Source organism: Typopeltis vanoorti, chromosome 13, assembly GCF_054136105.1.
Source record: "Typopeltis vanoorti isolate ZY-2024b chromosome 13, IOZ_Tvanoo_1.0, whole genome shotgun sequence".
NCBI lineage: Eukaryota > Metazoa > Arthropoda > Arachnida > Uropygi > Thelyphonidae > Typopeltis > Typopeltis vanoorti.
In genome coordinates, this window is record NC_143561.1 from 119,347,377 (window position 1) to 119,373,649 (window position 26,273).

The following is a 26,273-nucleotide window of genomic DNA, read 5'->3' on the forward strand; positions in this document are numbered from 1 at the left end:
TTTATTTTTATGGTCGTAATGAAAAGTCAAGAGATCATGCGGGGGAGGGGAGACTCGTTTAGTAAACTTTTTTTTCACTTAACTACTACTTCGGTTTAAGAGTTGCTCAGCGTCGAAGATGGATGCGATTTGTGCTGTTGTCATCTTGGAGTGCCTTACAAGGAATCGAACTCGTTTTCAATCTCCTTTGAATTTTCTTCATTCTTCTCAAATTCACGTGTCAGTGATGCTCTGCAATCATTGTAAAGTTCACCATCACCGGAGCCGAGTTTTATAATCAAAGAAGACCCCCGTTATCACTTTAAGTTTTCCTACAAATGTGCCAAAGCTGCTTGCGCTGGTGACCGAATACATTAACTAGATGTCATAAATATATGAGGCCTATACAAAAACTCGTAAGAAACAACAAATTGTCAGTGCGTGGAAAAGTGACTCTGAAGGACGGGGGAAGATCTTGTGTCCGAATGGCAACGATGTTTAGATGCTTCTTTAAATTCATTCACCGCAACGCTTGTCCAGTTCTGCTTCTGCCTCATCTGATTTACATCGGGATGGTCGGAAAACGCTTTTCTTGCAAACATCTTTTTGAATGCAGTCAACCCTTACAACTGAAATCAGTTGACGCTAATAAGCTGAAGGTAAATTAAAAAAAAAAAAATTGCAACCCACTGTTACTGGAAACATGAAATATTTGCAGTGAATATTTGAAATATCTGCAGGCAAAAAAATCACTTAATTTCGTTTTGTTGCGGCATATGTTCATTCAGGAGAAATAAATATAAAACAATCTCTCTGTCTGGGTGTGTGTGTTTGCCGAACAATATCTGTCAAAAATAAAGAAATTAATCTAAAATGCAATACAGACGGCATCTTAGTAAATCTGCATCATAAAAGGACCGTTTTAAGTATTCAAAAAAATAATAATAAATTACCGCCCTCCCGAGAACTGCACTGAGTTGTATTATTCCTCCCATAAATGCCCATCGAGTGGAAAAGTTACGCCGCCTACCGTTGCGTCGTCACAGAAATGACAACAACCCTGAAAAACCGTCAACATCCTTTACGGTCCGAATTCATCGAAGCAGCGACTTTCCCCACGAGATGCTAGCACGTGACATCTCGGTCAGATGCATTTCCCGACTGACACACAACTTCGACTCCCGTCTGATGGCCGATCAATAGCAGCGAAAGTAAGATCCTCTTCTGTCCCGACTCGTTGCAGCGAAGAATAATTGTTCCGATCAGACGCAGCAGGGCGCGGATGGCACTAACATCTAATTACGAATGAGGAATTGTATTCGGGCCCGGACCTGTTGAAATGAGTGCTAAAAATACCATCAATTTTACAATGACGGCGCAGCGTTGACAATAACACGACAGTAATGTCCCCGCTTGTATCTCGACGATCTGAAGATCGTTGTTCGCGACGTGTTTCTTGCACTCGGAAATCTTAGTTTATCTCCCTCTCCTTCCCGAGCGTCCCGTCAGAGACGATTGTGTGTTGCTAATTATGCGAGGCGCAATCGCTTCTACTGTCGCTAAATAGACAAATTAATCTGGGAATTTCATGCAGGCTTGTCGGATCATTTAAACTGCCGACACTTATTCCATTTGGCCGGCTTCATTCTTTGTGCCGTCAAACTGATCTCATCAGCGAAGCGAATTAAAATATTACGCAAAGTCGATAATGAGCGTGCAGTTTAAAAAAACAGTTCCGATTAGGATCCTACGAACTGTTTAAAGAATATTTTTAAAAAAAATAAAAAAAAAATCGGATCTCCGACAATGTATTCAGTAATAATAATAATAAAAAAAAAAATCCAGTAACTCGTTTTATTCCCGTATAGAGGGAGTAGGCGAGGCCTTTCATAAAAGAAAAAATATAAACAATAAAACAAGGGAGAAGGTTATTGTGAACGTTGCCCATTGACAGAACATTTTCATTTATAATAACGGACGAATTTTTATTTTCATTATGTGCCAAGATATGCGTGTGTAACTTATAGCGAAAGTAAAAATGTACAGTGGCTGCTAAAGTCACGTTCAACTCGGACAGAAATACCACACAACTTTCCAGATGAACAACCTGTGGTGATTATTGTCACAGATGTTGTCTTTACGAGATAGCATCTTGATCGATGACGCCCAACAGAGGCGTGGACGTCTGGCGAACGGTGACCATACGGGTAAAGGCAGAGTCATCGCTCACTTCTCTAGGGGAAACAAACACGCGGTGCCATTTTCAATAGAGGGGAAAAAATAATTTCACTTGAAGTGCTTTATTTTTTTCACTCGCTCTCAGGTTTAGTCATTTAGGGTCAGGAATCGGTATTATTCAGTACTATTCTTCGCATTATATTTCCACTATATACAGTATATGGAGAAGTAAACGTCAAAGCTTTATAACAACAAAGACCCTGTAAGAAGAGTAAATTAGAAATTACTCTTTTTGCAAGTAGCTTTTACAAAGTCGGTCATTTATAACAACTATGCATACGCGCAGAAAATAAATTCAGACATGTTATTACATCAACTTTTGTCTAAATAAATCTAACAAATCTAGCATTGTTATGCGATACTTTGCAGAGAATGGGATGACTCGGTTAAAAAAGAGTGACCGGGCCCTACTCCCAACATGTTCTGGTATTCCGTCTTCTAGGAGGAATACCAGAAATGTTGGAATGGTTGGGGGATATTGTTGTTTCAACTGTAATTCAAACCACTAATGCTACAACCATTCCAAAAAGTGTCCTCCTTCATTTACGCCAGAAAAGAATCGGAAAAATCTTATCCAAATTAGATGCCAAAAAAAGTCCCCTGATGGCCATTTCTTCGATCTTAAATGTGTGTGTGATCCAGAGTTGACTTCATCCTGTGTCGCCTGTTATACATTCATTTTTCACTGGTACAGCATGGAAATTAACCCGCGTGCAATCCCAAGGGCTACAAATCATTACGATCAAACTATCGACCAATTTCTCTTATCTCGGTTCTCTGTAAACTAATGGAGAAACTCATTCAACTCCGATGCTCCATTGAAAGCGCTCAACTAATAATTGACACCCAACATGAATTCTGCTGCTGCCGATCAACAAGAGATTTACGTACTTACCTATGTCACCCATCTGTGGATAAATAGAATGGAAACATTTCTCGAGTGTTTAGTGGTCGCTCTTGGTTCCTTCATTGCATCTCAAAGGGTGCACCACAGACTCGACTGAGTTTCCAGCTTTCAGATTGATCGCACGCTATGCGTTGTGTTGCGGGTTTCTGATCTGACTGTGCAACTAATGTTGGGGATCCACGGAGTTCTGTTTTCTCACCCTCTACTATCTTCAGTTCTTATTACCAAACTAGTTTTCTATTGGGTTCGAATAAACTTAAGTTACAATCGTTGCATAGCTGTTGGGTTGATTAATAATTCGTCTCTAACACAGGCATTGTTTTCGCTGCTTTGCGTAAATACTGCCAATGTGCATCTGAATTGACATCGAAGGAATCCCTCACGTGCAGCACTCAACTTCTCCTCTTTAATCGTCCCTTTTAGTGCTGTACTCTCGAACAGTCCCTCACGATGTGTTTCCCAAAGAATACACATCGCAGCTCTTCAACGTAAGTGTGAACAAGTTGCTTCTTCCTCATCCACGGTACTAGTTTGTGGGATGATACCCCCACCCCCACCCCACTTTCATGTGAGATCAGCTAACCTGCCTTCACTTTGAGAAGTCCCCCTTTTTTTGTAGACTCATCGCATGAATATCATTATTACGCCTTTGTGGTATATCTGAAACGCAGATGCACAAATGCAGAACGAAGTTGTTACCTTCCTTGCAATTCTCCGCACACTCCCACCTCTTTCAATTTTCCCTTAAAAACAGCGTCAGGATTTCCATAAAGATAAAAATTATCGTCACACATTTAAATACCATATTCATATCGCGCTTTACAATACGTGTGGAACCGAGGGATCTTCTGTTCCCCCTCTTATTAGAATTTGAATATAAAATCCACCCTACTTCTTAGCATTCAGAAATTCTTTATTTAGTTTTACTGTGTTTTATCGAAATACCTCTACCTACTCAAAATGTCATTCAGCACAAGTGAATGATGGGTAACTAACTGCACCAGACATCACGTGAATAGCGTGCAATGCAGGACGGCACAGTTTCTATCGGGTAAAGATCCCTCTGCTTGAAATATTTCTCTGGGTCAGCATCGACGCAGTGTTGGCAGCCTTACGTCAATTGAACCCCGAACGAGGAAGTAAAGAGATTAATCTTGCTGTCGCCCCCCCCCCCAAGTTGGCAGTTTCCCTCCCGTCAGCTTGTTCACAAAGTTCAGTTCTTCATGGTGGTGTGTCTGGGAATTTCGCGTGCTAAACGATCCTGTGCCCTTTCTCTTTTGCGCTTGACAAGGATAATTATGTAATGGTTAAGTGCTGGGAATACAAAGAGAAGCGCGTTGTTTATGCATTTGTTAACAGCAGACAAAAACGAATTTCTTACTTCATGTATCTCAGGGCGTGCGTAATACCTGACATTTTCTGCTGGGGGGGGGGGGGAAGAGAAAGAATGATGTTCATGGGTACGATGAGTTCTTGTGAACTGCCATTTGCAAATAGCAGTTAACAAGAAAGTTTTTTTCCTTTCTCAAATCATGTAAAATGCAGGACACCCTCACCAAAATAGTAATGCATGCTCCATCTACTGGAAAAGTTTCAAGAGCGTCTACATAATTTTGAAAGTTGAGTCCAACGTTATTTGGGGCCACTACTAATAGTTAGGACAAGAATTATCACGTGAATTTTCAATGTGAGCCCCTTTTTATGTACGAATTTTGTTTATTTTTTATTCCTAAAATCTTTATTTAAATTAATGTTTTTTTTTTTTTTAATTATCAGACTATAGTTTTGAAACAAGTGCATTAATGTTAAGAATAACTTGAAAAAATACTTAAATTCTCTTTTCATGTTGATGGCCCTTTCTTCGAATATCGAGCTATTGTAACGTAGCATTAAGATCTTCCCAAACCCAGTTCGGGATGAATTCGCTCATTTCGTTGTTGTCTCTGGGCTTGGGCGATCAGAGCATACGAAGCTTTTTACATTTTGCCATTACTGACATCGATAGTGGTGTCGGCACACACTTGATTCCACCTGCTCATGAATGTAAATAGAACTTTGGCCCTCTGATGAAAGAAGAGCTGTCACTGCTTTGTGTTGCCGTTTAAGGTCGATAACCATTCTGTGCAACTGCTGCGTTGCTATCTCTCGGATCTTATCGTCACGAAGAATAATGAGAAAGATCAGAATGCTTTAAAAAATATTGTCTTGTTGGTCTGAGTTGATGTGTGGGAGGGCAGATAAATCAAACTGTTCTCTTGAGTTAACTCTCTTGATTTAACTGAATACCAGTGTGTGTGTGTGGGGGGGGGGGGGTGGACTCTTCCGTACCTACACTACTGCTAAATCACAAATAAAATTTTTTTTTTTCAACTCTACCTTCAGTTTTTGTTTTACATTACTAACGTGCTAGTAGTTAGTTAATATTTCCATTAGTAAGATTATGATTGCGTTTCTCCAAACATAATATAAATTTCAGTACTAGTTCAAATTAACTTCCAGATTAAGTTTGCATGCTTCGTTATTGCCATTTTTAAGCTCAGGATTGGCTCTTTGGTTTTCACCTTGAATCTCAGTCAACCAAGCTGGTTGGCCGAGTGGTTGCTTATCCACCAGGCTACGGGTCGATTGGGGATGTTTGTGAATTTGTGCCTTTTAGATGGAAGATGAATTTCGCCCCCTTATGTGAGACCACCACCCGTCTTATTGGAGGTCCGAACCGGCTTGAAAGAATACAATAGTTTGGTAGTTTAGAGCAAAGTTACCTGATCAGAGTTAACCCAATCGGGCTACTAATGATGATGTAATCTAAGTTTGCGATCTTTCATGGAAGAGATTCACATTAATATATAAAATTCTTCGCACCAGAGAATATGTTATCGACAGAGTTGCAATCTGTGGGATCAAATATTTAAAACCTCAGGTTACTGATGAGGTTCCGTTGACACACGAAACGAAACTGATCCTCTCCACAACGCTTAGATGACGGTGCATTGGCCTTGAGATAATCGTTGCTCAGGGCCGTCCCTAGGAATTTGTCGCCCCGTGCAGTAGCATATTTTGCCGCCCCTTCTTTCTTATTTTTCGTATAGTTTATGCCCACTTTGCCGTCCCCCCCCCAAAAAAACGCCACCCTGTGCAAATGCACGACTTGCACCGTCGGTAGAGCCGGCCCTGTCGTTGCTTATGTCTCGGCTAAGTCTGAGATCAGCTTGTGGGATTTAACCTTTAACTTGAGATGCAAGCTTTCGCACTGAGTAAACTGAATTCGTGAGGTGAATCCCACTTCATTGCTCAGTCCCATAATAGTGATAGAAAGTTTATTAATGGATTTACCTTTTGACCTATGATGATACGATGTTGGCAATAAGTTACTAAACGATCGGGAGTAGTAATGCCGTAATTTTGTGGCAAGAAAAATGTTATATTGCACATCGTAATTAGCAGCACAAACGGGTAAAAAAAAAAAAAAAAAAAAACGAACTGGTGTGCGAGAGTTGGCGAAAAGCAAGCAAGAGAGAGGTGGAATCCACTAGTCTGGATTCCGCTAATTTGAGTCTGTTGTGAGGGATGGCTAGATATACATTTTGTCTAGTTTTTCTTTTACACGATAGACAAGGGTGACAATTTTATCGGAATTACCACCGAAGATACTGAGGCGATGAGGTGTTATCTGTAAATAAGACTTCGAGGAAATTAATTTTCTGTCGATATTTGATCGTAATCTACTACAGTTCCGTTACTCGTTTACACGGACTTGAACCAGTTATTAACAGACAACTAATTGATTTTATTTCTGAACTCATTCTTGCTGCCAACGGTGAATAAATTTAATAGCGCTGCCTGCTCCTTGAACTAGTTAAGACGTCCCTTGGCCTAATTAGTTCACGAAGATAAACTACTGGGAATTTTACACAGCTCATCGTCAGCCTTGCGTCCCACCCTTTCCTCAATTTCACTATCACGTGCGTGATCGATGTTGGATTACAAAAATAATGAAAATAGAATTTCCACGGCTCTTGCTAGTGGCAAGGGCATTCGAACTAGAATGAGTTAGCCACGTGACTGCTTTCAATCAATAACCAGCGTCCTTAATTATTGATCAACTTCATTTTTCTGCCGCTCGCAGTCTTCATCGTTTTTAAGAAATGAAATTTTCCAACTGCAGTGCTCTCACGAGTGGGATTCCATGAACTAAATGAAGAACTTTTCTCTCCCAGCTGGTTGTGCTTTATTTTGCTTCGCATTTCACGATCCAGATGTGGTCGGAAGAAACCATATGCTCTTGCGCAGTATTCGACAATAGCAGACGAAGCATAATTCAATTTAGTACGTAAAATAGTTTTCAGTGAAAGGTAAAGATCGTTTAAGTATCGGCTTCCCCCTCAATCTCGTGTGTTCTCCCGCAGAACTGAAACCTTCAGGTGAAGACACATTTGGCAGGACACAAACACTCCTTGTGGAAATGGCCCCCTCACTTGATTCTGAATAATCCCACGCGACCACCTGAAACAGGCATATCGATATTGTATAGTTTGTATACGTAGAAGTATTTTTTCCATATATTATTCCACACTAAATGGATATGAACATGAATGGAAATGTACAAAATGTGACACAAGTTCTATTGGAAAAGGCGTCGAATCAATCGATTGTTATTATTCCTTGTAGGAGGCGGTCAGTAGTATTTTCTATGGTAACCTGTTTAGTGTTTGCAGGATTATAGGAATTAAGCATCCTAAGCCCTTCTTCTGGGCACACATTCTTTGGGATAAATAAGTACTATCCGTTTTTATTCTCTTTTTAGTAAACCTAAATGCAAGGCTTTGCTTAGCAAGCGTAAATTTACTAATAAAGATAATCAGTGGATTACACTTTTTTTTTTCTGATTGCCTCCCGCTTTTATTCGTTTCAGGGACGATGCAACAGAGAAAAGCCGCCGTGTAAATACTTCCATCCTCCACAACACCTAAAGGACCAGTTGCTGATCAATGGACGCAACCATCTGGCCTTGAAGAACGCTTTGCTGCAGCAACTTCCGCTTCAGCCCGTGTTGCCAGGGCAACTGCCCGCCGTGGTAAGTGGCCTTCTGTACGCGCCCCTGGCGCACCACCTTGCGCAACAGCGCACCGCCATCTCCCTGCTGAACGGTGCTGTTCACGCGTCCAAGGTAAGCTTTACGTCCTTTCATACTCGCATTTGTCTGGGACGGGAGAGTCTGCGAAAGTCTCTTGACACAGGCACGGAAGCGTGCTTCACTCGCTCTGCCACCGAGAGTTCAAAAAACAACGATTTGCTTAACTGATCCGAAATCGATTATTTAACCAGCGCATGCGCACTGAGATGACTCGAGGCATGCTTTCAAGGACAGAACCATTGCATAGCAGCCAAGTTATCTCCCATGCGTTGAACCCCTCAAGCACGTCGTACGACCATCCATCTGTTGGAGCTCGTCCACGACTTTTTTTTTTTTTTTTTTTGAAAATTCAACCTACCTACTCTTCAAAATTACAAACACCATCGTACGTTACCTTCTAAGTTAAAGATAACACAAAAAGCGTGCGGCATTCTTTACCGCCCCTTTTTACAGGTAAGTAATTAGCAGCAGAAGCCATCGCGTTAACTTGCCCAGTGCATTACTAATCATAAACTTGTCCACTTTTAGTGCCTCGTCGATAGTATCAAACGAATCCATTTGCCCTTCTGTGAAATACCTGTTCTGCCTTCCCCTTGGCAAAACACCGATGTTTCCCGTACCCCCCCCATTTTAACCCATTTTAGAACGACGTCTTAAGAAAACCAACAGCAACCGCAGTTGGCACTTCCCACATCCTGCTCAATTTCACGCTATTTCTATTTCAATAATCCCCTATGAGGCAACTTTTTTTTGCAGAAGGGCCCAGAAAAACTTTCAGGGCACTTCAGCTTTATAGACCCGTAAATAAAAGACAGATCAAAATACTACGTGTCAAGAGACTTTTAAAGGCTGCTTATTATTTTTAAGCTTTTTTTGCTTGCTTTTTTGGGCTTTTATGTTGTTAACCTTTTATGTTATATTTAGTTGCATTGCTCATTTGCGTATTGTGGACAGCGTAATGGCGCCAGTGCATGAATGGGTGGCCAACTCACTTTAACAATACAAATGCATGTCTCTCAAACTCCCCCCCCCCCCATCCCAGCCTTCGCATTCTTCTGCATGCATGCCGGGTAAATCACTTCTCACGACGTCTTGTCATCTTGGAACTGCCAGCTTGTTACTCTCAAAAATTCTCAATGACCTCCCCTCCGTTTCACCACTTTGTTTCTTTTTACTTTCGCAACACGCGGACAATTCGAAGAAGATGCTTCCAATGTAGTTAGTTAAAAAAAAAAAACAAAAAAAAAAAAACGAATAAACTTACAGGAAAGGCGTATAATAGGCGGACATGGTTATCATTTTTAATCCCGCTGTCAATTAAGTAATACTATCTGGAATCTCTTTCGAACTAATCTAAAATAAGTATTACTTAAAAAAATTCGCATTGACAGTTATTCAATATTATTAACTGCTAGCTAAAACGAAAAAAAAAAAAAAATGTGTGTAGACCCGAAATTTCCTATCAAATATAATTCTCTCTGCAAAGCAACGAATATTAGACTATCAGGCCAAAGTATTCAAAAGTAGTGCACGTCGTTCTATAAGAAATTTAAGCCCATATTACTGTGTGTTTTCCCTAAATCTTAACGAGTATTGAGATCGGGTTTATACCGTTCCTCTGCTTTTTCTTCGAAACGAATATACAATTCATTTGCAAAATTTAAAAATATGAATATAAAGCACAAGTGTAATTCTTCTAATATTCGCCATAGGAATGAGGCTTTTATTAAATAGCAAAGTGATTTTAAAGAAATAATGCTCATCATGATTGTTATTCAAGAATTTTGACTCACTTTATGTGCCTCACGATTTGGCTGCATCATACTAACTAGCAGTTTTCGATTACAAGAATTTTTTGTAAGAAGTAATATACTGAATCTACCAGATACCTAAGTCTTGTGATATTTCCCCCCCTTTATTTTGGTATTCTGTCTGGTTTTTGTGATAAATCACTTCCAAAACAAATGCTCTCACTGAACTGGACCCAACAAACGTATCAAGGAACAGTCTGCGACTCGCCACGCAAGCACCTTGCTTTTCGTTCACAAAATGGTCGGTTTCTATAAGCAGAGTTGACAAAAATATTTACGTTCCTTATTTCATTTATTTTGTGTTGGTTTTGTGTACATCAAGAACTTGTCTTTAAAAAAGGATCTAAATATGATATAACAACGTAGAAAACAGCCGTAGTGGTGTACAAAAGTAACAAATTTGAATAAAATTCATTTAAAAATTTAATGCTATTTCACGTAATATCAGACTTACTAGAACGTATAATTAGTACACCGAAATCAATAACCTGAAGCAAAACGTACCTTCGTACCAGAACATCCAAAAATTAGCTGAAATTATACACGAAAACATGAAATTTCGTATTTTTACAGAAGAATATGACGATATCGCCTATTCTATTTTCCACAGTTAGTATTAACGAGAATTATTTCTTCTCAGTGGTAGAACATCAACGATAATCACAAGTTGCATCACTCATGAAGGCATAGAGTGCGCTGTATTCAATTTTGGTTAACTGCAAATATTTCTCCATATTGTATCACATTTAAATGAAAGAAAGATAGTAAACTAGGGGAAAAAATCAGCGATTGGCTTTTTTTTATTTTAATTTTTTTTTATTATTATCGGAGGCTAGTAATATAGACCTTGTCTCAAAGAAACCGAACATTATTATCGGGAGAATATGATTTTGTTGGCCTTCTTCGTGCTGCGCAAGAAGGAGGCCTATATACAGGCCATTCTGCGGTTTTGCGTAACTGTCAGTTCCGAGGTTAAAGAATCTTTGAAAAATCCTGCTTTCCTGCACCAGGCATAGACTAACTTTGGAAGCGGATGAAAATAGGCCTAAAAAAAAACTTCGTCCAGCGTCAAGAAAATCTCCAGGAGGCCACACAGACATCTTTTCTTAACGTAGTATACAAAATAAATAAATAAAAATAATATTTTTTACTGAGCCCGTTTAGAGAGAGTGCATGAAAAAAAAAAAAAATCGCATGTAGTGGTTTTTAATCTCGAAGTTAGCATCTATTCGATCGTAATCTCGTTTTGATTTATTTGCTGTTAATCATCCAAGTGGCCATAGCGATGATTTATGCTCAGTATCCATGTTATTAGAATAACATCCAAATATTATTTCAATGAAAACCTTGTAAATCCACGTCAAAGCCGGTATGGTGGTTAATGGAAGGACTTCGACATCAAGAATAATAATTTTACTGTATTCTTTTGCTCTGATTTTACTATTTTATTCCGAATGAGTGACTTTATTCATGTGCATAACATCTAAATTTAACTGCATACGTAGATTACATTTGAAGTGTACATTTCTATCTTTTGGGAAGAAAGACCAGTAGAGAATTGATCATCTTTGCTAATTGGTAATCTTGTCATGGCTTCCCTGTTTGATTTATTTTGATTTAAATGGATATTGGCCTAGATTTCCCGAAGGCTGCCTCAGTTTTTCGAAAATTTTGATTTTGGACAAAGTGTAATTCATAAGTTATTTTTATTTAAAGAAAAAAAAAGTGTATATTCGAATTTGGTTGGTTTACATTTTTGATTATTTTTCTGTATATGTGAACAAGTTGAGATTGTTTTTTTTCCCATATCAGTTTTGAACTCAGGACATCCAGTAGTTAAGTAAACAAAGCCTAGCCCATTTATTGGAGTTTGCTGGCTGAAATGAGCCCAGTAGTAGGGTAGGCGCTTTTGAAAAGATTAAGATCAAGATATGATAATGAATCGTTACGTGATTGGTTGTTCAGATGATGACGTCATTGTGTGTGACGTCATGAGATTGGAATGTTTGGAATTTCTCTGGGTGGCGTATGTGTGTGTAAGGTCAGGTCGTGTGTTTTGGTTCGCGTATGGAATTGTGGGTATGGTAGGCGCTTTTGACAAGATCAAGATAAGATAAGGAATCGTGACATGATTGGTTGATAAGATGATGAGGTTTTTGTGTATGTGACGTCATGTGTTTGGAATTTTTCTGGGTAAGGCTATTTAGAGCCTTATTTCTGGGGAACATATGTGGAAGTGACGTCACGTTTTGTTCGCAAATGGAATTGTGGGTGATGTTTAGAGATAAGGATTCGTGTCGTGATTGGTGGGGCACTATGAACAAAATAGGGATAGGGTGAATGTGGGAAGCATGTCCGTGTCCTGGATGTGTGCTGTTATCAGATGAAGATTAGTGACGTAATTTGTTTGTTGTGAATAAGTGACGTTATTGATTTGAATGGAAAAGGTTAGAGTTAAGGATTCGTGTTGTGATTGTGGGACACTCTGAACAAAATAGGGGTAGGGTGAATGGGGAAGTGTGCGTCCATGTCTTGGATGTGTGTTGTATTGAGTTGTAGATAAGTAAATGGTTTGTGTATGGCATTATGGGTGATGGATAGTGATAAGATAAAGTTTGGAATGTTTGGAATTTTGCTGGGGCCCCCCTTCTGTCAGGGACATAACATCGTGTGTTTGGTTCACGTATAGCATTTTGGCTGATTTTAGAAATAAGGAATCATGATGTTATGTATTTGTCAATATGTCATGTCGAACATATGTCACTGTGATATCACATGGTGTTTTGGTTTGCCTATGGAATTGTGGGCGATATTTTTGAGATAAGATATCTTTGGGTGTGACAGACATCCAGGGTGACAAACATCCATCATCGTCATCAAGTTTTGTGTTTGGTTGTCTATAGATGGCAGTGCTAATTTTCCAATACAGTTTGGGATATTACTTTCTTGTTAAAAGACTGTGGGAATTCTTAGAGTATAGTAGAGTCTAGTGGCAACAGCATTTAGACATTTCTGAATAATTACAGGGTGTTCGGGATAAATTTGACATATTTATAATTAATTATATTTTTCCGTAAGTTACATGTATTAACACACACTTCTCTTCATTTAAAAGTTTGGACCCTTCTTCATTCATATACAAGATGTCAGAAAGGATGGATAGCTGGAACCCACCTGAATCATGGAAGAGAATAACTTGTATCATGATGATTCGTGCCCGCCATCAAAATAAGGATATTACGACTGCTGCCCAATGCTCCCTGAATACAGTAAAAACAATCAGGCATGAACTAGAGACTTGCAATGGTGACTACGAGGATGTAGCAAGAAGAAAGATCCCTAGCAGACGATCTGATTGCGTTCGTACAGCAGAATTCCTCGCAAATCTGCAGGAACAGGTGTTGAAGAACCCTGGCATTGGAATTCGGGCTTTGTTCGTGGAGTTGCTAACTGTAGTCAAGCCCTGGATAACAAGGGTAGCCAATGGTAGGCCGTATGTATGGCAGCAGGATTCGGCCCCTTGCCACACCTCTGAGAAAAGTCAAAAATGGTTGTCTGAAAATTTCTACGACTTCACCAGTCCAAATGTTTGGCCTCCAAACTCCCCAGACCTTAACCCCATGGATTATTTTGTATGGGGCGCAGTTGATAAAGACACCAATCGCACTTCCAGTAATACAAAAGCCCAGTTAATGGATAAAATTAAAACAGTTTTTGCGGCCCTTCCCAGGGAGACTGTAGCATCAGCTTGTTCGAGGTTCCGAAGCAGAATTGAAGCTGTGATCGATGCTAATGGTGGTTATTTTGAGTAAATCTTGTTGATAGTATTGTAATTAACTCTGCCTGTAATGTTTTTTTGTCAATTCATTAAATTTAATAGATACAAAGAAGATTTTCTTTTTCCTTACGAAACTGTCAAATTTATCCCGAACACCCTGTATATCCTGATGTCACTCAACCACAAACATTCGACATGAAAAGTTGCTAATGTATCCCATGGTAATACTCTAATATATGTATCCTATGATTATTCTTATGGGAAAAAAATATTCAGAATTAGAATTGCACTTACCAAAACATACGATCACAGGTCATTGAAATTACAAATATCACATGCTATGTTTAAGTTAAACAAAAAATATTAACTTGCATTCCAGAATACGGCATCTTGGAACTATCATGGTTTTCTGAATATTCAAGATTGTTAATTTTTAACATATATTCATACCACAAAACACACAAATACAAGGTCGGAAATGCAGTTGACTCTTTTTCCTTATAGTTACTATGTGGTTCATTTATTTCCTACACTCTCATGCAATCTATGTTTTGCTTTGTTTTTCCCACAGCAGCTCAATGTGTCTTGTCATGGCTAATATCCACCAGTGACCCATATTTGCCAAATTGTTGTCTACTTGTGAACTTTTCTGACTGGGGGGATTGGAATTCTCCTCGTCTTACCGGAGGGTTTGATAATAATACTTCCCACACGACAATTCAAACTTCACCTTTTTCACGACTCATATCCTCCCTTTGATATTCTGTGCGGTATTATCAGTTCGGGGGTTTGAGTATGTCAACGAAATGCTTACAGATAACTCGCCCATTGTCAATAAATAGCATTAGACAATTTTCTAAAATAATTAATTACCGGATATCAGTTTCCCCAGTTTTTTTCTTCTTTTCTACACCAACCTTTTTTAAGAGTTTGGTAACATGATGGGTTAAAATATCTACAGTCTGTCTGTAAAATAACCAAATTCTAACAGTTGTACTTTAAGTATGACTGTTTTTTCTAGTCTGTTGGAGGTATCTACATATATAATAAATAAATTGTCACTTTTCAGGTGAAATATTCTCCACTAAAAGTCGGCTATTAATTTAATACCTGATTCAAAATACCTGGATTAAAAAAAAAAGTCTGGTTAGTTTGTGGCAAGAAATTTCACAAGAAAAAAAATTCATTTGTACTTTATTCATTTCAAAAGACATAATTACATCATTAGCTATCACAGCTGTCTTTTTTTTTTTCCATTCTCCTAATGGAATAGTATGTGTTGTCAAGTTTTGAAAAAAAAAGTTTCTACTGCCAGTCATATGTTTTAAAACTTTTATCATGTACAAATATTTGAAAAGAAAAGAAAAATGTGTCTTCTTTTCTACTCCAAGCGTTTTTAAGAATTTGGTAATGTGATGGGTTAAAATATCTGCAGTCTCTCTGTAAAATAATCAAATTCTTATCTTACTTTGTATAGGGAAAAGGTAAAATTTGTATTTGTGTTATCTGGAGAGAGAAGAAACCTTTTTTCTATTCCAAACTTTAAGAGTTTAAGTAATATTTTGGGTTAAGTTATCTGCTGTCTCTCTCTGTAAAACCACCAAATTCTAACATGTTGGAATTTCGAGTATGTGAATGAAATGTTTACAGATAACTCAAACAATGTCTAATGCTACCTATTGACAAATTTCTAAATAATTAACTACAGGATGTCAGGTTTACCATGTGCCGGGTATTAATTTCATGGTAGTGATTTTTTTTAACAATAATTAAACAGAATTGCATTAATGTATAAAGTTATGGATTTAAATATCAAATTTTAAACTGAATAACTGAGTAAAAATTTCACTGTGGAAAACACAACATACATCTTTGATCATTCTAGTTTTACAAGTGCATATTTTATTTTGCTGAAATATTATTTACAAAGAAAAAAAATTCGAAACTTGTAATTACCTAAAAATATTTCACTATATTTAGTTTACACTCTTAACATTTTCCAAAGATTTCAATAAAGAAAAATATTCATTACTCACATTACATCAAAATAGTTGGTCACGCAAAAGAGTTTTTAGATCAGATACCATAGTTAGTACTGCTCAATACATTTGATATTGCGTCAGCCTGGAAATGACACCATGCCTCATTAAGCTTTCTGGGTATTCTTTTGTCACCAAATATACACAAGCTGTTTTTATAAAATAGTCGTGAATGTCCCAAAATAAAGAATCTTCATCGAATTGGATAAAATCTTGCAAGTCTAGTTTTACCATTGATGAATTTAAATGATTAGCGATAATTTTCCTCATGATGCAAATAGCAGGTAATTCAGTTTCCTAAAATTAGTAAATGATTCTCAATGTCGTACATTTTTGGTAAAAATATCTCGCCTTCTTCACAACTAATAGAGAAAACTTCACTTCCATCAGCTCCTGTATCATCGAGCATTAATTCCCCATCTTGGCATTTCACAATATAACAATCACCGAGGTCCACTTCATAGTCAACTCGTCTTTGCAAGTAGCTGAGAATATCAAACCACTTCCTGCGTAACTTTTCCCAAGTGGTCATGGATAAATACATCACATGTACGTATCTTCTAAAATAATGACAGGTTTCCATTCTTTTAGAGCTGTGTGAAGAGTTTCGTCTCGTGCTATTTTCCTGAAGAAAGAAAATTTCAAAGACTTGTTGTTCACTCATTATTTTACTTTATTGGACACAAAACACCACAATATAATAGCTGCACTGGCTGAATGAATTGCAATAACTGAAAAGACACCCGACTCAATTGTTTTTCCTTATAGTACTGTTTACCTGACCGTTCCTTTGAAACAAACTTTCATGCAGATGACTCGCAGACATGCTTTTGCATGCTGGTGGATTTGATGTTGATGTGGGTTTATCATACTTAGTGACATCATGGGGCAAACTTTATCTCTGTGGCTCGCATTCATCCAAAGGAAGATGAGCGAGCTCACTATTCGCGGATATCTTTTAGTGATGTCACCTGAAACAGATAACCAATGAGATGAACAATCTCACCATTTGTGGATGTCCGAAATTGTTGGGATGAAAAAAAAAGCATTACATGGTGGAGGTGAAAGGGTAGTCGAGAGGTTGACAATGGTCTTCCCTGCAAAGCTCCCCCACCCTCCCTCTGCTCCAGATGTCTGCTCATCCAAGGGGAGATGAGTGAGCTCACCATTGTCAGATTTCTTTTAGTCATGTCACCTCCAACTGATAACATAGGAGCAAAAAAAAAAACGCGTTTTTTTGCTCCTATGTTATCAGCATCAGTTGGAGGTGACATGACATTCATCTCCCTCTTGGATGAGCAGACATCTGGAGGAGAGGGAGGGTGGGGCAGTCTTGCAGGGAAGACCACTGTCAACCTCTTTACTACCCTTTCACCTCCACCACGTAATGCTATTTTTTTCCATCCCAACAATTTCAGACATCTGCAAACGGCAAGATCGTTCATCTCATTGGTTATCTGTTTGAGGTGACATCACTAAAAGATATCTGCAAATGGCGAGCTCACTCATCTTCCTTTTGGATGAATTTGAGCCACAGAGATAAAGTTTGCCCCATGATGTCACAAAGTATGATAAACTCACATCAAATCTGCTATCATGCAAAAACATGTCTGTGAGTCATCTGTGCGAGTTTCATTTTGGAAGGAAGGGTAAGGGTCAAGTAAACAGTACTATAAGGAAAAACAATAGAGTCGAGTGTCTTTTCATTTACTGAAATTCGTTCATCCAGTGCAGCTATCTTATTATGTTGTTTTGTGTCCAGTAAAGTAAAATAATGAGTGAAGCACAAAAGTCTTTGAAATTTTCTTTCTTGAATATAGCACAAGACAAAACTCTTCCCATAGCTCTAAAAGGATGGAAACCTGTCATTATTTTAGAAGATACGTACATGCGATGTATTTATCCATGACCACTTGGGAAAAGTTATGCAGGAAGTGGTATTCTCAGCTACTTGCAAAGACATTCTTTGATATTCTCAGCTACTTGCAAAGACGAGTTGACTATGAAGTGGACCTCGGTGATTGTTATATTCTGAAATGCCAAGATGGGGAATTAATGCTCGATGATACAGGAGCTGATGGAAGTGAAGTTTTCTCTATTAGTTGTGAAGAAGGCGAGATATTTTCACCAAAAATGTATGACATTGAGAATCATTTGCTATTTTTGATAACTGAATTACTTGCTATTTGTATCATAAGGAAAATTATCGCTAATCATTTAAATTCAACAATGGTAAAATTAGACTTGCAAGATTTTATCCAATTCGATAAATATTCTTTATTTTGGGACATTTACAAACATTTTACAAAAATTGCTTGTGTATATTTGGTGACAAAAGAATACCCAGAAAGCTTAACAAGGCACGGTGTCATTTCCAGACTGATGCAATATCAAATGTATGGAAGTGTGGTTACCATGGTATCTGATCTAAAAACTCTTTTGCATGACCAACTATTTTGGTGTAATGTGAGTAATGAACATTTTTCTTTATTGAAATCTTTGAAAAATTTTAAGAGTGTAAACTAAATATTATAAAATATTTTTAGGTAATAAGTTTTTTCGAATTTTTTTTCTTTGTAAATAATATTTCAGGAAAATAAAATGTTTGTAAAACTTAAATGAACAAAGATGTATGTTGTTGTGTTTTCCACAGTGAAATTTTTACTCAGTTATTCAGTTTAGATTTTGATATTTAAATCCATAACTTTATACCTTAATACAATTCTGTTTAATTATTGTTAAAAAAAATCACTACCATGAAATTAATGCCAGGAACATGGTAAAACTGATATCATGTAATTAACTATTTAGAAAATTGTCAATAGGTTGCATTACACATTGTTGGGTTATTAAACATTTCGTTCACATACTAAAATCCAACCTGTTAGAATTTGGTGGTTTACAGAAAGACAGCAGATAATTTAACTCAAAATGTGATAAAACTCTTAAAGTTCGATATAGAAAAAAGGTTTCTACTCTCTCCAGATAACACAAATACAAATTTTACCTTTTCCCACACAAAGCAAGATAATAATTTGGTTATTTTACAGAGAGACTGCAGATATTTTAACCCATCACATTACCAAATTCTTAAAAACACTTGGTGTAGAAAAGAAGGCAGATTTTTCTTTTCTTTTCAAATATTTGTACATGATAAAAGTTTAAAAACATATGACTGGCAGTCAACTTTTTTTTTTCAAAACTTGACAACACATATTATTCCATTAGTAGAATGGGAAAAAAAAGAAAAAAAAGACAGCTGTGATAGCTAATGATGTAATTGTGTCTTTTGAAATGAATAAGTACAAATGAATTTTTTTTTCTTGCCACAAATTAACCAGACTTTTTTTTTAATTAGAAATGTCTAAACACTGCTGCCACTAGACTCTACTATACTCTAAGAATTCCAACAGTCATTTAACAAGAAAGAAATACCCGAAACTGTATTGGAAAATTAGCACTGCCATCTATAGACAACCAAACACAACTTGAGGATAATGATGGATGTCTGTCACACCTGAAGATATCTTATCTCAAAAACATCGCCCACAATTCCATAGGCAAACCAAAACACCATGTGATATCACAGTGACATATGTTCCCCCAAAATTTCCAAATGCATATCATCATGATTCCTTTTTTCTAAAATCAGCCACAATGCTAACGTGAACCAAACACACTACGTTATGTCCCTGGCAGAAGGGGGGCCCCAGCTAAATTCCAAACTTTATCTTATCACTATCCATCACTCATAATGCCATACACAAACTATTTACTTATCTACGATTCATAACAACACACATCCAAGACATGGACTCACTTCCCAATTCACCCTACCCCTGTTTCGTTCAGAGTGTCCCACCGATCACGGCACGAATCCTTATCTCTAACCTTTTCCATTCAAATCAATAACAACACTTATTCACAACAAACAAATTAGGTCACTAATCTTTATCTGATAATAGGACACGGATGCACTTACCCAATTCACCCTACTCCTATTTTGTTCATGGTGCTCCACCCATCACCACACGAATCCTTATCTCTAAACAACACCCACAATTAATTACGCGAACAAAACAACGTGATGTCCCTGCCACATACGATCCCCAGAAAAATTAATTCCAAACACATGACGTCACATACACAAAAACCTCATCTTATCAACCAATCATGTCACGATTCCTTATCTTATCTTGATCTTGTCTAAAGCGCCTACCATATCCACAATTACATACCCGAACGAAAACACACGACCTGACCTCACTCACACACACATGCCCCCAGGGAAATTCCAAACATTGCAATCTCATGACGTCACAAACACAATGACATCATCATCCGAACAACCAATCACATCACGATTCCTTGTCTTATCTTGATCTTGTCAAAAGCGCCTACCCTACTACGATCCCATCGGAAAGCGATAAGATTTGAAAATAAAGTGATCGCTTGCTGTACAAGCATCTTAAATGACTGCCATAGTTGGCACTAATTAAAAGCGGTAATATTCGTGAATTTCAGATCACCTGCGTCTTTCCACGCTAAACACAATCAAAATAAGTGCTCCACTTGCGTTTTAAGAGCTTCAGATTCGAAGAAGTAAGGCAAATCATGGCAGGGGGCCATTTTATGTATAATATTATCCATTACATAATATCATTCAAGAGCTTTGTTTTGGTTTTAGATGTCTTCGACATTTTTAAAATGCGCAAAAGTAATTTTTTGAAGTTGATAAAATCGAAATTTTCGTTACACATATATAAATAATGAGAATAATTCCAAAGTACATTTTTCAGTAGTATCCCACTTCAGGTAATCGTAAAAAATACATCTATATTAAATTTTAAAAAAATCCTGGATTCTCGAAATCTCATGCAAATGATTGCAGTTTTTTTTGGTCCTTTTTATTTTACTTTCACTGGGAAAAATATTGTCCAGTTTAGCATTGTATACAGGACACTGTTTTGCATTCGTTTAAGCCTTTATTTTTTGTTGAAATAAATGGGGAAATAACAATTAACCTTTTTTTGTTGTTCATTGATTTCATTACAATTAATTTATTACTATTAATACGCTTGGTGCATGGAATCTGCCATTTAGAAGTATAACAAATTGTAGCATGTAATATTTGAGTGGAATCAGTTAAAACTAGTGCACAGTTTGGACGTTTTGCATGACGCACCAAACAGCGGTGTTTTTGGACCACCCAAAGACAGGACGGAAAGGAGACGTTTTATGCAGGTAAGCCCTAACGATATTTTGTAGTTGTAGATGAGTTCAAATTGACAAAACAGCGTGGAATATTAATTGAGCAATGAGTACTCTTAGAATTAGTTCGGATTTCAAGGATATTTCATTTCGCATTGTCATCTAATGTCATCCTAGCTGATAAATTTTAATTATTTTCACTTTGATTTTTGGTGACCTGAATGTGTTATACTCGTCGATCGAGTTCAGTTATGACAACTTTCGAAATCGCAAGCTATAGAATATATAGCTGATCAACGTAAATTCCAAGCAGCCAAAATCAATATATTGCTTACAAATGGAGTTCCTTCCGAAAAATGTTCCACTCTAAGCGATTGTTGGCCAGTTTCTGGTTTGCAACTCGGGACATAGTTGAAGTCCATAAGCTCTGCTTTTCTTTTAGGGAATCCATGACAGGATTTTACAAAAAAAAAAAAAAAAATTGTGATGCTGCTAATAACACTGAGTGACGAGTTCACACAAACAGATGATAACATTAATTTTTCTGGAATTTATTTTTTCAGGAATTTATTCGATATTATTATTATTTTTGCATTAATATTTAATCCAAATTCTTTACCTTCTTCACTTAGTAGCTGCAGTAATTTGATTAATTTGTTTCTGTTTTCTGCTATTAGAATGATATCATCAGCATATCTAAGATTGTTGTATTTTATACGATTGACACTAATTCCTGTTTTTTGTTTTTCAATCTTTTCATCACTGTCTCACTATAGATATTAAATAGATTTGGTGAAAAGATACAACATTGTCTAACTCCTCTTTTTATTTTCACTTCAGAAGTCTCAGAGTTAAACATCTACATTTTCTGTTTGGTGCAAATCATTTTTTATAATCTTAAGTACATGATCTTCTATGTCTAATTTATCTCATATATTGAACATTTTATTATGTTTTACCGGTCAAAAGCCTTCTGAAAGTCTATGAAGCATATGTAAATGTTCCTATTTCTTTCAAGTGATCTTTCAATTAGTATTTTTAGTTCCAGGAGAGCATTAATGGTTCCCATTCCTCTTCTGAAGCCTTTCTATTGTTCACCCAATTCACCGCTTATGGCTCTTTCAATTTGTTTGTTAACGAAGGTTAAAATAATTTTAGGTGCATGGGATATTAGGCTCACAATTCTGTAAACCTCACAATTTACAATTTTGTGCATTATGTTTCTTTGGAATTGGTATACAGATAGATGTTGTAAAAACTTCAGGTAATTGTATTGTTTTATACATGTCCTGAATGGATTCCACTAAATAGTTGTTATTATTGCCAGTCAAAGCTTTCAGCAGCTCAGCTGGAATATTATCACACCCAGGGGATTTATTATTAGGAAGATTCTTAATTATATGTTCTCCCTCCTTTCTTGTGGGTAGAGTGGTATCTGATGCTGCGTTTAACTTAAAGTGTCGTGAATCATCCAACATGTTACCATTATCATCATCATAGAGATCTGATAAGTACTCCACTCATCTTTCATTTAACTGTTCCTTATCAAAGAGTATGTTTCCATCTTTGTCCTTGATGTTATTAGACTGTGTACGTTTTGCTTTTCCATTAAGTTCTTTCACTTTCAGGAATGCTTCTCTGGTTTTGTTCTTATTTTGTAATTCTATCTCAGTGCACTGCCTATTTATTCAGTTTTCTTTCAACCTTTTACGTAACTGTTTGATTCTTTTATCCAAAGTTTTTTATATCTTAACCTATTTTTTTATAAACTTTTCTTATTTCATAACGTTTTAAGTCAATAGACGAGTAAAATTGATGCACGACCAGAATTCATTTCGAAAACAAAGGAACATCGTATACATAATCCGAAAATCAAGAAAACCATCCACGGAACTGGCCTGTTGGTCGAGTGGTTAATGTATCCACTTTCCATCCAGCACTACGTGTTCGAATCCTGCCGCAGGCATAGTTGTAGTTGTCATTAGGTTACAGATGATGTTCATCGATCGGCATAAGAATTCTGCCTCGCCTAGTGAAGGCCTGAATTACACACACACATACAAAAAAAAAAGTATAAAACAAATAATACACTTGGTCGTCGACTTCGTTCTGGCTGACAGGTCATAAGTCGATCTGGTCGTATGTCGGCCATATATTTATTAACAGTATTCTTTAACCTTTCTAATCTTTTTATCATCTTTATAATTTATTTTTATAATCTTTTAAATTTATAATTATGTATATTGTACATAATGTGAAAAATAATACTGTACATACTGTAAACACAATCTAAAATTAATGTAAAAATTAATACAAATGAAATTTACAAAATCAGTTTTTAATCTTTGCTTGTGCTGGGTTGTGTATCGTCAGGGTGATGTTCTTGGGTTGAGGTAGGAGATGTTCTCTTGATGAGGAACATGCTGAGCTTTGTTTGAACAGTTCGTTTCTTTTTTTCTTCATATATCTCACGATAACAACGCATAGCATCTTGAATGATACGTTCAACCTTTGTGAATCATTCGACATTGCTTAGAAACTGGCGAGAGCTTTATTCATTTGCGAAAAAGAATCTGATAAACTCTTTGCACTGAATTTCTTTTCCGGCTCCTCTTCTTCTTTCTCTTCTTCCTCCCTCGCTTTTTCTTCTGACACGCTCTGTGCTTCCAATTCAATCAACTTTTCATCCGAAAGTTCTTTTATTTCACAATCTAGCAACTCCTCTACGTCATCTATTTCACATTCTAATTTAAGATTTTTTGCATGTATAACTATTTTTTCTGTAATCACTTCCAGTTCCTCTCCTTTTTCAAATCCTTCAAATGTATTCGTACCCATAGTTATGTACGCGCAGCTGCCTGATTTATTTATTTATTTTTTGTGATCATAAGTGCGGACGGTCGTACGTCGACGACCAGGTGTATATATATAACTTACTCTTGGTATTTGGGATAGTGTGCAGACTTAAATTTAATTTTTTTTTCGGCCTCAGTGATTTCAATGCATCTAGGAATTTACATCGTACAGTACTTGCGATGTAAATTCTTACGATAATTTCCAAAATGATTTAAAGCGCTTTCTCGTACAAATTAGCAATCGTGTTTATTTCACTTTAATGCTTTTAGTGAATTCTGTAAGAAGATATTATCTACATTTTCAGTTTGATTGGAATATATTTTTACAATTTTAAGGCTTGTATGTATTTTGTATATCTTTAGAAGTAATCTGAAGCGCGCGTTAATATTAAGTGTTATTTATTTTGTCATTATTAAATTTCATTGAACTGTCCCCTCAGTCTCCAAAAGTTACATACTCCCTACTCGCTTACTCCCTATATGGGAATAAAAGGTGTCAGCGGATTTTTTTTTTTTTTTTTCCTCAAAGCAAATATGGAATTTGGTTATTAAAAATAGGTAGCTAAACCGATAATCGGATGATAAAAAAAAAAAGAGTGGGGGGGGCGGGGTTCGCGTAGTTTCAGTACAGTATACGAACCTCGTCTTAAGCGTATTCTTAAAGGAGATAAAGATGACAGGATAGGATTAATTGATCTACATAGCTTAAATTTTGTATTTTCATAATAAGGTATCATAAAGGTTATTGCGACCTTCGATTGGAAAAGACCTGGGTTCGATTCCTGACGTGACAACAGGAATACGTAGGTTTCCTTTTTTTTTTTTTTTTTGAAGGAGTGTTAGCCAATTTCATAAGGAGGTAGCATGATTTTTCATTCCAAAAATTCAGGTTTTTCATCCCACATACAGGCAAATTGGCCACGCAATTTACAGACAAAAATACTATTGGGGTGGGGTGGTGGATTGCGTTGTGTGTTGGTGATAGTTATGTAGTTGAAGGTTTAAGTACGGGGAGACGGGAGTTGTGTAGTTGAGTAGTGTGCCCTCCCACGATGAGTCCTTGGAGGTGTCGCGTAATCTTGTTTGCACACATTTCATCAGCATCAGTCGTAGATTTTTTTTACACTTCAAACGGTTGCCAGGACATCCTCTATACGCCGCAAATCCCCCAAATATCTTAAGACGGAAAGGATTAAATTGGAAATGAAAACTGTTGAAGAAGTGTGTTTGCACCAGTAAAGCTTATTTCTTCCATCCTTTCTTAAATAATGCTGATAACGATTCTACGAGGGGAGCTAAAGAAGGCTGTAGTGTTCTAAGCTGTTAATGAAAAGGATAAAATAGTTGGAACAACAACAAAAAGAAAGGAAGTGTTGTTATTCAGCATAGTAAGGTTTAAGCCACTGCATGTCTACCATCATTACCTTGGTCAAGAAAATATAATATGCGAGATTTCCTGGAGAAGTTGATGTTTTCGACGAGAACAAAGAAGACTGAATACCATAAATCCATCACGATCCATAAATACCATATGCAGTTTAAAAAAAAAAAATTTTTAAAAAAAGGGGGGAGCGACAGCTGAACTTCATTTGTGATGCAAATAAACAAGGTGCACTTTTACCTTTGACCTGCGTGATTACTGAAACGCTGATTCAGATAGAAATTCTTCTGTCTTGCAATAAATCGCACTGTGGTGGCTGCTCTTCTAGCACGACACCCAGACCAGTACTTAGATCGTCAGCAGATGATTTGGTGCCCGCACGTCATACTTGAATGGTGCAGAGTAGGACGCAGCGGCCACCGTGATGCTTCCGTTCTAGTGGCCTCATCGCCAGAGCGATCGCACCGTAACAGTACCAAAGTAACTCTGGCTAGCGCTGCCTTTCAACGGGCGAGGCACGAACGATATTGTTGCAGTTGCTAGACGGGATTCTGACTTAGAAGTGTTCAGTCATCATCCCCCATCAAGAACCTAAAGATGTTCAGTTCATTAACCACAGTACGACTATTACTCATCCTCGCCACTCCTCCTTTCACGTATTAGGCCTAGTGGCTTGTTACGATTTGAATCCGCGACGGCTTCGAGGATAAGGTGGTTAGCCCTTTGCCTCGAAGGCAAAGGGCTAACCACCGTAACCCTATGTCTGTAGATGCGTGTTCACGGGGTCGAAAAACTCTCCACTACGTCTTATTAATAGACCTATATTGCTAAGATTATTGCCAAATTCTTCGTACCCTTACTAATGCCAGGTCATGGCCAGCCATGGATTCGGCCATTGAAACTTTGCACCTTAATCTGATATTCGCCAATTATAGCCTTA

The 26,273-nt window shown here is 37.2% G+C and overlaps 1 protein-coding gene across 1 annotated transcript in view; it reads left to right on the top strand.

Annotated features, from left to right (window-relative positions):
- LOC150100498 (muscleblind-like protein 2a) overlaps positions 1-26,273 on the top strand; it is a 549,014-nt gene that overhangs the window by 245,820 nt on the left and 276,921 nt on the right. The window contains 1 exon segment of the mRNA XM_090402904.1: positions 8,037-8,291. Coding sequence (XP_090259030.1) covers positions 8,037-8,291 — 255 coding nt within the window.